At 58.3% G+C, this 11,613-nt stretch overlaps 1 protein-coding gene across 2 annotated transcripts; it reads left to right on the plus strand.

Annotated features, from left to right (window-relative positions):
- Positions 1 to 2,246: 2,246 nt before the first annotated feature.
- Scn1b (sodium voltage-gated channel beta subunit 1) lies at positions 2,247 to 10,693 on the plus strand. Of its 2 annotated transcripts, none has more exons than XM_047527663.1 (6): positions 2,247 to 2,633; positions 4,197 to 4,363; positions 5,114 to 5,354; positions 9,436 to 9,577; positions 9,891 to 9,962; positions 10,048 to 10,693. In XM_047527663.1, exons 1-5 carry the CDS (start codon positions 2,594 to 2,596, stop codon positions 9,955 to 9,957), a joined length of 657 nt encoding a protein of 218 aa, XP_047383619.1. In that variant the 5' UTR covers positions 2,247 to 2,593; the 3' UTR covers positions 9,958 to 9,962; positions 10,048 to 10,693. The 2 variants fall into 2 exon arrangements, with proteins under 2 accessions (XP_047383619.1, XP_047383620.1); XM_047527664.1 differs by lacking the exon at positions 2,247 to 2,633 and adding an exon at positions 3,162 to 3,503.
- Positions 10,694 to 11,613: the final 920 nt, after the last annotated feature.

Genomic DNA, 11,613 nt, shown 5'->3' on the forward strand with positions numbered 1-11,613 from the left:
CCACCCAGCAGGGAGGCAGACTCCAAGCCCCCGCTAGAGTCTCCATATTTACAGGCAAGGTGCTGACTCCTTCAGGATCTGCCCCCAGCAGCCCACCCAGGTTGGACACCTGTCTTATAGAGAAGGAAAAGGACTTGCAGGCAAAGTCCCCTGGGCAGTCAGAACCCAGATCTGTCTCATCAGACCCGTGCTGGTGCTGGTGCTGGTGCTGGTTTCAGAGTGAGGAAGGTCCCTTTGCTGTCCTGGGGGTTAAACCCAGGGCCTTGCACATGTTAAGCAAGCACTCTACCACTGAGCTACATCCCCAACTCCAAGAATCATCTTAACCAAAAACTCCGGGCAGGAGACTGGAGGAGGGATTGCATAGAAGCAGGATGGATTGCAAGTTGCCAAGGGCAGAGTCAGTCCTTCCTGTCTTCTAGCTCTGTAATTACGGCCAGTCACCCACTCTGCACCTCCGTATCCAACACCTGTAAATTGGGCATAATGATAATACCCCCCTTGAAGAAAGAATTACTAGTGAAGTGCTGAGGTCAGCACCAAGCCCATAACAGGTGCTCAGCAAAACACAGCTTACCAGGATTTTAAGAGGTGCCCTTGTCCATTGCTAAGGTCTGTCCTTACTGTGCCTCCACCTACCATCCCCCACCCGGAGCAAGGGCCCGGAACAGCAGGAGAGTTATTTTCTGCAGGGGAATTTCACAGCTCGGGATGCTGGCGTAAAAGCCCAGACCACAAAGGTGTCCGGTATCCCTGGCTCCCTGCCCCTCTGCCCTGGACCTGTCCCACACCCTGCTTCCTCTTGCCCTGGCAAGGTTGGACCAGGGGAATTCTGGGACTTCACCCCAATGGGAACTGGAAGGCAGGACCTAGGAAGTCACCTGCCACCAAGAGTCTCACTCCCACCATGGCCTTACAGTGCAGAGCTCCATCCCTGTCCTCTCCCTTTGGCAAAACCTACTAGTAGCACAGGCCACTCATCATTGCCAGAGCAGGATTCCAGGTCCACTTTAGGCCAGCTGCACCACCCTGGGCAAGGCAGTCAAGCTTCCCCAACCTCAACTTCCTCATTTTATAAATGAGGGTAACAGAACTTGCTGCAAAAGTTTGGGGAGGCAGAAGTGGTTCAGTGAATCAGAAGGATCAAATAAGCCCTGGTGTTTATTCATGTGGCGGATAATGAGTACCTACAATGTACAGTTCAAAGTGCTGGAAACGTACATAGGACCGTGTCCTCACTCTGGGGTATCTTTTATTGCAGGGTTAGAGGGACAGGCAGTGAACAGATCAACTGTATAAAAGAACATAGGTAGAGACAACGGTGAGAAAAAAAAAAAAAAAAAAAAAAAAAAAAGAAGAGTAAAGAAGGTCAAGTAAATAGGGAGAAAAGTAGGGAGAGAGATGGTTTATCTTGAACAGACACAGGAGACTTGAGAAGGGGACACTGCTGCCAAGAGCTTCAGGAGTTGGGAGAGTGAGCCTTTTGGTCACCTGGGGGAGAGTGTTCTGTCCAGGCAGAGGGAAGAACTAGGGCAAAGGCAGGAATGAGCTCTGCTGTGCTGGGGGTGAAGGGGGGGCCTGGATAGCCGGAATGGAGTGGGAGGAGAGCGGAGTAGATGACGTCAGAGACACACTGAGAGGGGCGAGGGATCGTGAGAATGGTCCTCCAAAAAGGAAAAAAAAAGGCACCTCCAAACTCCCAAGTTGCTTTTCCAGTTTGGACTCCAGGGTGCCCGGGGTCTGAATTCCAGGGTGTCCCTCCGGTATATTACATGTAGCCCTACCCTGAACCTGCCCCCGCTCCACGTCCACTTGGGTCCTTGCATGGTGACCTCCAGACTTGGATATTAGGGATCTCAGGGCCAGGTCACTTGGATACTCCAGCCAGAACCCCCTCGAATTCAGGAGGATGACCTCCATCCATATTTTGGAGAAGTGAGTCCATCCGTCCCCCAAACTGCCCGCTAAGTCTTCTTGTGTGTCCGGGGGTGACCTTTCTCAGACTGGGAAGATGAGGGATCCCCAGAGTCTAGCGGGGCCGGAGACACACAGACCACCCTCCCCGCCGCCCAGCGGCTGCGGTCCCTGCGCCACCGGAGAGGCCAGCGCAGCGGGCGCCTCCCGGGCCGCTGCGGCAAAGGCTGGGCGGCCGCGCCCTCCCCCCTCGGTGATTCATCCCGCCCCCTCCCTCTCCCTCTCCTCCCTCCTCCCTCTCGGGCCGCCGCCGCCGCCGCCGCCGCTGCAGTGCGCAGGAGACCGCTGTCCGCGCCCCAGCGCGCCCGAGTCCGAGCCGGGCCGGGGTCGGTGCACCTGGCGGATGCGCCCGGCTGTGCGCGCCCGCGCAGCAGCCCGAGCAGCGGCCGCCGCCCGCGCGGCGGGGATGCCCGGACGCCGGGCTCCGGGGCTGGGCCCCCGGCGGTAACCGGAGCGGGGGGGCCGCGCCCCCCCTCCTCCCCCTCGCCGGTCCCAGAGCCGCAGCTGCTGCGCCCGCGCGCTCCCGGGGACATTCGAACCGCCGCCCGGGCCCGCCGCCGCTCGCCCCGCTATTAATACCGGCGGCCCGGGAGGGGGGCGCAGCGCGCGCAGCGCAGCGATGGGGACGCTGCTGGCCTTCCTGGTCGGCGCGGCACTGGGTGAGTGCGCGGGGGGCGCGCGGCTAGAGGCGCAGCCGGGGCACGGGCGGGATTGCGGGAGTCGCGCTCGGGACGCCTGGCGGACGCGCCAGGGCCGCCCCCTGCCCATCCCCCGGCCCCGCGAACTCCGCTTCAGAAGTTGTGCGCGCGGGGAGCGGGGCCCCGAGGGCGGTGGAAGTGCGGTGGGCAAGAGCCGGCGGGGACCCGTTTGGCACGGCCTCGCCGCTGCGGGCGCCCAGCCGGGGGCGAGGAAACGCGGAGTCAGCTGCTCCCAGAGCCCCGCAGGCTGCAATGTGACACCCACAGCCGCGGGAGGGGTGGGGTGGGGGGAAGGCGGCGCCCGGAGACTGGGACAGGAGACTGAGAGACTGGGAGAGATGGAGACGGGAGGGAGGAGGCGAGAGAGACCTAGAAGGACATGGAGTGCTCCGCTGGGAGGCTGGGATGTGGGGCTAGAGTGGGAGACAGAGAGGGATGAGAGAGAGAGAGAGAGAGAGAGAGAGAGAGAAACTTGAGAGAGGCAGAAAGAGATGGGGAGAGGAGGAGAGATGGAATCAGACCCAAGGAGGGAACGCGGGACAAGTTTAAAAAGGGAAATGCGGAAAGGTGGATAGAGAGACCTAGAGAGAGTCTGAGCCTGCAAAGAGGAGAAAAAGTCATGAAGGCGAGACCTTCAGGGAGACCCCAAAGAGAGAGAAAGATGGGGGAGGCAGAGCCAGAGGAGCCTGGGAAACAGAGAGACATCAGGGGAGCTGGACAGGAAGCCCTGAAGATAAAGAGAGGAGATTCAAGGACCAGAAAAAGACCCAGAGCTGAAGCTGGGGACATAGCTTTAACTGGAGACACTGGGAGGCAGGAAGGAGGTGGCAGGTAAGAGGGGAAGAGGAACCCAAGGAAAGATCCTGGAATAGAGTGGAGGTGCAAAGGCCCTGAGGGAGGAAACGAATTGATGGGGTGGAGGTCTGGATGGGAGGAAGCCTGGGGCAGAGGGGACCGAGGCCAGAGAAGTGGGGGAGGGGCTGGATCACACAGGGGCTTGTGGGGGGAGGGAGCAGAGCTGGAGTGTGGGTCCGGGTCCTGGAAGCCTTCTCTTAACCCGGTTTCGCTCAGCAGTTTAATGGTGGAAATGGCTTTGCCATCTTGAACTTCTAAAGCAGCTGGAATTCTAGTCCCGCCCGCCACCTAGATGTCTTGGTGCCTTGGGCACCAAAGTATCCCTTCTGAGCACGGGATACTTGGGTAGCAAAGACTGAGTTACTGACCACATTGACAGAAGTGCTTACTGGGCCTCCGGTGTGCTTAGGGGCTCTGCACAACTGCTGGAAACAAAGATGGTCAGTTCTTTTACTAAACAGAGAGGTAAACTGATCCTCAGAGACGAGTGACTTGCCAAGGTCACACAGAGAGGCAGAACTGGGCTTGGCACATGGTTCCGTCAATCTGTGATTGTTATCGAGGGGAAACAGATGGTTTCCGAAGGGCCTGGGAGTCAGCAGCCAGTGAGCCCGGCATCGCCTGGGGTGACTGCTGCCTCTGCTCGACTTGAGCCTGCTGTCCCTGCAGTGTCCTCAGCCTGGGGGGGCTGCGTGGAGGTGGACTCAGAGACTGAGGCTGTGTATGGGATGACCTTCAAAATACTATGCATCTCGTGCAAGCGTCGCAGTGAGACCACCGCAGAGACCTTCACCGAGTGGACCTTCCGCCAGAAGGGCACTGAGGAGTTTGTCAAGGTGTGTGGGTGCTGGTCTGGGCACGGGAGGGCAAGCGACCGTGTGGGGGAGTTGGTGGGGCTGAATCTCAAGGCAGGGGGTGTTTGTTGGCTTCTTTTCGTAATAAGAATGTGGCTGTGAATGACCCCCCTCCCCTGACCAGCTGGTGCCTCGGGGAAGTTACTGGTCATCTCCAAGCCTCTGTTTCCAGCTCTGTAATGACGGGGTGGCAGTGGTCTCATGCCCATAGGGTTGTGTGAGGGGTGAATGAGTTGATGCACCTGGCACATGCCTGGCTGGCATGAAATGAAGGTCACTGGAAATATTTGGCACCAGCAAAAATGTTGCAGATAGTCGTCAGGGGGGAAAAAATAGAACTTTTTTTTTTTTCTTTTTTTGACACTTTATACTTTGTGCTTGGAATCGCATGTGCTGGGGGCACGGGATACCAGTGGAGAACTGGGTCTGTGGTAGCTGGGATCAGGCTGCCCTGTCCCTGTCTGGGGAAGAGTGGCAGATGGCGAGGGCCAGGAGGGTCACCGGGGTCCTGGGCGGATGGCTGAGGATGTGTGTGACTCAGGGCTGGAGGCAAAATCCAGGTCTCAGAGGGTCGCAGGGGTGATCTCAGCGCCGCTGTGCCCACCCGGCCCGGGTGAAGGCGACTGAGTCCGTGCGTGTGCCGCCTGTGTCAGGGCAGGGGACGGAATCGGGGGTCGGGGCTGGGGGAGACAGGCTCCAGCAGTGACCTCCCCACCACCCGGCTGCCCCAAGATCCTGCGCTACGAGAATGAGGTGCTGCAGCTGGAGGAGGACGAGCGCTTCGAGGGCCGCGTGGTGTGGAATGGCAGCCGGGGCACCAAGGACCTGCAGGACCTGTCCATCTTCATCACCAATGTCACCTACAACCACTCAGGTGACTACGAATGCCACGTCTACCGCCTGCTGTTCTTCGAGAATTATGAGCACAACACCAGCGTTGTCAAAAAGATCCACCTAGAGGTGGTGGACAAAGGTGAGCTGAGCCCTCCCTGCCCCTTTGCCCCTGTGCCCACCAGCGAGCCAGATGGAGGGACAGATGGCAGGTAGGGGCCAGGCTGGCTCCGTGCCTGGGCCAGCCAACCGCCCACAGCAATAGAGGAAGCGTCACCCGTCCCCCATTCCAGCTCTGGTCTCCATTGCCCCTCAACCCACAGAAGAGGTCACTGCAGGCTTCTCCCCACAGGCATTGTGGGTACAAAAGCTAGCTCAGTTGCCTGTGCTGTGTGACCTCCTGCAGGTTCCTTCTTGTCTCTGAGCCGCAGGGTGGTCTCTGAGATGATAGCAGTACCTGCTGTTGAGGGTGTCTTTTGAGCCTTTCCGATGTCTTGGGAGTCATGAGGGTCGAGCACAGTCCACCAAGCACAACCACCAGGGGCCTGCTCACCTGCACAGTCTGACTCAGCAGATCTGGGTGGGCCCATGAGCCATTTCTAACAAGTTTTGGAGTGGGGCCAGGGGCTAGGGGCTGGGGGCCACAGTGTGAGCCGCAGGGTCTGAAGTATTTGTAAACTGTCTCAGCAGCTGAGCTTCAGCCGCCTCAGACCCCTTCTCTGGCCCATCTTCTGATTGGCATAGGTTGGAATTTTCCAGAGCCCGGTGGCTCCCTGGCATAGCGAGTCAGGAAGCTCCTTTAGGCCTTGAGCCAGCAAAGAGCCACGGCAAGTCCACCCCTTGGGACCGTAGCACACACAGCATCACGGACATCACGCATGGCTGTCCCTTTCCACGAGATAGCGCTGGCCTTGGTGCCTCTCAGGAAGTCCCTCAGTGAACCCTCCCGCCCACCCTCGGGGGCAGGGTTCTTTCTGTCCCCCTTCTGCAGATGAGAAAGCAGAAGCCCAGGGAGGTAAGATCTCGGGGCCAAGGTTGCAGAGTGGGGACCTGAATCTGAGCCCCACCGCCCCTGGGTGGCGACGTTTCTGTTGCTGGCATGAATCACTGCACTCTTGTCAGCCGGAGCCCGTGGGATTCTTTTTATAATTAGCATTTTTTACGTTTCTTATCCAAGTGGATCAGCAGAAGGCAATTCAGAAGACGTGTGTGAGCCACTCAGTGGCCCACGTCACCCTGCTGGGTGGGTGGTTGGCCCCAGATATAGAAGATGGAGCCACCAGTGGAACTGGATAGAGCAGAGAGGCTGTAACAAAGACGCCCAGCCTCCTGGCGTCTACAAAGCCTGGCTTCTTTCTCTATCACGAATCAGTGCCGAGGAGAGGGTGAGGCAGGCGGAGAGGCTCCAGGAAATGCCCCCTGGTTTTTTCCATCTTAACAGGGGGCCCTTGCTCAGGGACCAGTCCTCATCTGCTTAGTACGGGCCCACCCTGACCTGGGAGCCGAGGCTTTCCTCACATGATCTACACTATTTTGCTGCTGTTTTTAACAGTATTTACATAGAGTGGTCATGCTGTCTTCCCAGGGTCCATGTTTTCAGCATTAACACCATATTCTAGTGTTTTCTACCACCATATTATAGTATGGCCTTTTGCATTTCCTAGTATTTACATTGTACTGTCTATACTGTTTTCAGGGGAGTTTGTTTGCTTTCTTTCTTTTTTTTTTTTGTACTGGCGATTGAACCAGTACTTACTGCTTCTCTACATCCCCAGTCCTTTTTTATTTTATTTTTAATTTTTTTAGTTTGAGACAGGATCTTGCTCAATTGCTGAAGGTCTTGCTCAATTGCTGAATCTGGCCTTGAACTTGGGATCTTCCCGCCTCAGCCTTCTAAGTTGCTGAACCTACAGGCAGGCAGCACCATGCCCAGTTAGACGACTGTGTTTCTTATCATCATCTGTCATGCCGGAGTGTTCCAACATTCCCCACTGTGAGCGCATGCTGCATGGTTGCCCACCATGCTCTGCTCCAGTATTTAAAAACTGTCTGGGTTACATGGGAGTATTGTTTCCTATTACCTGTGCTCAGCATGACCCATGGGACTAGGATATTTTCAGCATGATTTATCAAGCTGTAGGATTTCTTCATTACTGACAGTATTACGGTATTGTTAGCATTGCCGGCTGGACCGTATTTTAAAAATGATTCCTACTTTCTGTCTTGCTGCACTTTCAGGGTTAGCCATCAACCTCTATTGCCTCCTGGTAGTGGCCCCCAAGGAATGAGCCCAGTCAGGTCCAAAGGAGGGGCTGTGCGTCAGGCACGGTGGCTCGGGAGGCTGAGGTAGGAGGATCACAAGTTCAAAGCCAGCCTCAGCAACTTGGCAAGGCCCTTAGCAACTTAGTGAGACCCTGTCTCAAAATAAAACATAAAAAGGCCTGGGGATGTGGCTCTGTGGTTAAGTGCCCCCGGGGTTCCATCCCTGGTACCAAAACTGAAACAGAACTGAGGGCAGTCTGGCCTGCAGAGTTGCATCCGGGCTTCAGGTCTGGGGCCACCTGGGTGGGCAAGGCAGGCAAAGCTCTCAGAAAGTTTGGGGTGTTTTAAGAGATCGAAGGTCTCCCCGGAGAAGTGCTTCTGACCCTGCGTGTGACTCCTCTGCCTTGTGGCAGTCCTACCTTCTCTGAGATGTCTGCGGAGTCTCGTGGAGACTGTGTTCGTGCACAGCAGCTCTCAGCCCCTCTTTGGTGGCGGAAGGTTTACGGAGCAGAGAGGAGCCCTGGCCTTGCGTAGGGTTCCACTTCAGGTTGGCTCCGAGCCCAGTCATGGCTGTGTGTCCTTGGTCTAGCACCTGTCCTTCTCTGTGCCTCAGTTGCCTTGCCTGGAAAATGGACTACAGACTTGGACCTTTCACGGTCCTAAGATGACCGGGAGAGGGAAGGTTCCTTGTTAACCTAAATCTCTGTGGGTACCGAGCCTCAGGAGCAGGGCTGAGCATTCCAGCGACTGAGAGGTGTTCCAGCAGTATGGGGCTCAGTGTGACTCCTGGCCACGAGGAGCCAGGGAGATGCTCAGGTGGAAACCGCGCTGCCTGCAGGACCAGTGAGTGAATGAATGCGTCCGGGAAGCCTGGCCAGGCTCCTCCCGCCGGGAGGGGGCAAGAGCGGCCAGCCCCGCCCCCCTGCCCCCTCCCTCATGCTGGCCCAGAAAGCCTCAGTGCCATCTGCATGGGATGCAGCAGCAGAAAGAGCCAGGCTCCCAGGGGAGGAAGACCACAGGAGGACAGCAGCAGGGTGGAAGAGATCCCAGTCCCCAGGAGGGGACCAGGGACTGGGGATGGACACCTGTGATTCCGGCTGAGGATGCCAAAGTGGCCTGCGACTCTGGTCCCCTGGCTGAGTGTGTTCCCTTTACAGTTTAATTTTAGGCTCAGTGAAAGGAAACTGGCAGTGGCAAGGGCCAGCGCTGCAGAAAGGATGTGGGGCTTCGGAAAGCAGCCAACACTTCTGCAGTGCTTTTGTGAGCTCCATCAAGCACGCTAGGGCTGGAGCGTAACTCGGCTCCTCTTCCCGGCACCCCTGTGAAAAGCTGTTACGATCATCCTCGTTTTACAGAGGGGGCATTGAGACTCAGAGAGGTAGAGTCATTGGCCTAAGGTTGCACAGTCAGTAGGAGACAGGATTTGCACTCTGGCGGTCTGGGTCTGTAGTCTCTACTCCTAAACATTACGCTGTACTGCCCCAATTATAACGGTAATAATAATACTGAACGTTTGTTGGGTGCTTGTTGTAGGACGAGGACTATTCTAAGAGTCTGCAAAGCTTATTTAATTCTCACAGCACTTCCATGGAGGTATCACAGTTATCGACTTTTTGCAGATGGGGAAATAGATGTCCGGAGAAGTTGAGTCACTTACCCAAGGTCACACAGCTGACAAGTGACCAAGCCAGGGTTTGAACCCAAGCCTTTTGAGTGATGGATGCTCCCTCAGGTTCCTCAGAGAGGCAGTTGAGGGTGATCCCCAGGCCCACCTGAGGCTGGTTGTTAATCAGACTAACAGCCAGGACTCTGGGGAAGCAACAGGATGGTCCTGTTTGAGGCGGTCCAGGCCCAGGAAGGTCAAGCCACTCGCTCAAGCCCACACAGCAAGTGCACTGGGCACTTAAGGTGTCCGTCTCCCGAGCTTGGCCTCCACCCCCTGACCCTGCCCGGCCCCTCAGCCAACAGAGACATGGCGTCCATCGTGTCCGAGATCATGATGTACGTGCTCATCGTGGTCCTGACGATATGGCTCGTGGCAGAGATGGTGTACTGCTATAAGAAGATCGCCGCTGCCACCGAGGCTGCTGCGCAGGAGAATGCGTGAGTGGGGGGGGACCCGCCCAGGCCACCCGGGCACCTTCCGTGTTCCCAGGGCGGCTGCGAGTAGTGGGGAGGGGTGGGGAGCAGGACACCAGGCCAGGTGCCACCCGTCTGCCCTCCCCAGAGCTGGAGTAGACTGCCAGGTTCCAGATCCTTCTCCCTTCGGCTTGAGCGTCCAGCCCATAGCCCCCTGCCCTCTCACTCACCAGGAGCTCTGGCTACCTGGAGCGAAGACCTCGACCTTCCCCATTCCCCCGGGGGCGGGGCCGCCTGGTGATAGGGTCACTGTACACTTGGTCTTTCCCCCCAATAGCTCGGAGTACCTGGCCATCACCTCTGAAAGCAAAGAGAACTGCACGGGTGTCCAGGTGGCCGAATAGCCCTGGTAAGGCGGGTGGGCAGGGACTCGGGGGTCTGGGAGAGTTTCAGCCTCCTGGGTCCCTAATTCCCTGTCTCTCCCTCCCCTTTAGGCCCTGGGCTCCGCCTCGAGGAAGAGCCAGCCCTAATGGGGAACATCCAGGCACAGCCTGCCCCCAATGGGGGTTGGTCATTCCTGGGCCTGCACTTGCCTCAGAGTCCTGCCAGCAGAGCCGCCAGGGAGGGAGGGGGCAGGGGGGTTGGCTCGGCTCATACCCCAACCCAGCCTTCCCTGGCCCTGTCGCCCACCCACCGCCATGCATGACGGGTAAAGCAATACTGCCGCTGCCCCACCCCTGCTTCTGCTGCCTGTTTGGGGAGGGGTCAGTGAGGCGGGGGCAGCGGCTCCGCACCCCTTCTTCTTGCTGATTTGCACACATTGGCCGCTTTGGACACGCACTGCTGGGGCCAGCCCGTCCCTGTCCCTGCCCCGTCCCTGCCCGGCCTGGGGGGAGGGGTCGTGAGGGGCTGGAACAGTTTGGGGCAGGTGGTTCTGGTACCCACTGGACCCCAGCATCATTTCCCCCGCCTCCTCCGGCTGGACCTGGGGTCTCCTCCCCCTGTGATGCACTCTCGCCCCAGCCCCACCCGCCCTCTCTCACCAGCCTTGGATCGTGGCCACTTAGAAAGGGGCCCATTCTGCCTCGTCTCTCTTTACAGAAGTAGTTTTGTTCATGAAATAAAGATTCTTGGACTTGATTCCCCGTCTGTCTCGTGAGTTAGCCTGGCCCCCAAAACCAAGAGCTTCCATTTGCCCAAGGATCCTCCCTCCCAGCAGGCAGTGGGGCCTGTGCCACTCGAGTTAGGGATTCATTGGAAGGGTAGCAAATGAAGCCACTTAGTACTTGATTAATGTCTGGCTGAGGGGAGTCATTAGCTCAGTGGGGGTTGAGAGGCAGGGGACGGGGGAGGGAGCCCATCCAGCAGGGAGGAGGCTCTGAGGTTGGGGGTGCAGGCAAAGGGAGGCAGAGCTGAAGCTAGGGTGCGGCTACCCTGTGGGGTCTGAGCGTTCCTCTCCAGAGAGGCAGGCGTTGCGGGGAGAACCGGGGAGGACAGGGCAGTAGGGAGAGAGATGAGGGGCCAGCTCCAGGCAGGCTAACCCGGTGCGCCCCTCTGGGCAGGGCTGGGGCTGGGGTCTGCGAGTTGGACTGGACACAGAGGGCATGCGTGGGTGAGCAGGTGGTCTGACTGTTCGGGGCGAGTCCGACCTCAGGCAGGTGGCTGCGGGCAACCCAGGCCTGTCCGGGTGTTTATCTGGCCCTGGGGTCTGACGTGGACGGCTCCTGGCTGCTGGCGGGACAGCGTGTATCTGCCTCTGGACACTTCCGGCCACTTGGCCTGGCCTCAGCACTCAGTGCTGCCTTTTCCGGGCCAAGCCCCCATCCCCCTATGTAGGACTTTCCCGGCTCCAGAGGTCACCGCGGCAGGCGGCAGAGAGGCTGCCAAAGCAAACCAGCCCCCGTGACTTTAGGAAGGCAGCTGGGGGGAGGGGGCTGGCGGGAGGATGAGCAGGGCATGCCGGCAGAGGGAAGGGGCCGGGGTGGACAGGTGTGAGGGCGGCGGAAGGGACAGGGCTGGAGCTGAGGCTGGGACTTGGGTGAGGGGCAGGGATGGGCAGG

Source organism: Sciurus carolinensis, chromosome 16 (genome assembly GCF_902686445.1).
Source record: "Sciurus carolinensis chromosome 16, mSciCar1.2, whole genome shotgun sequence".
NCBI classification, from domain to species: Eukaryota; Metazoa; Chordata; class Mammalia; order Rodentia; family Sciuridae; genus Sciurus; species Sciurus carolinensis.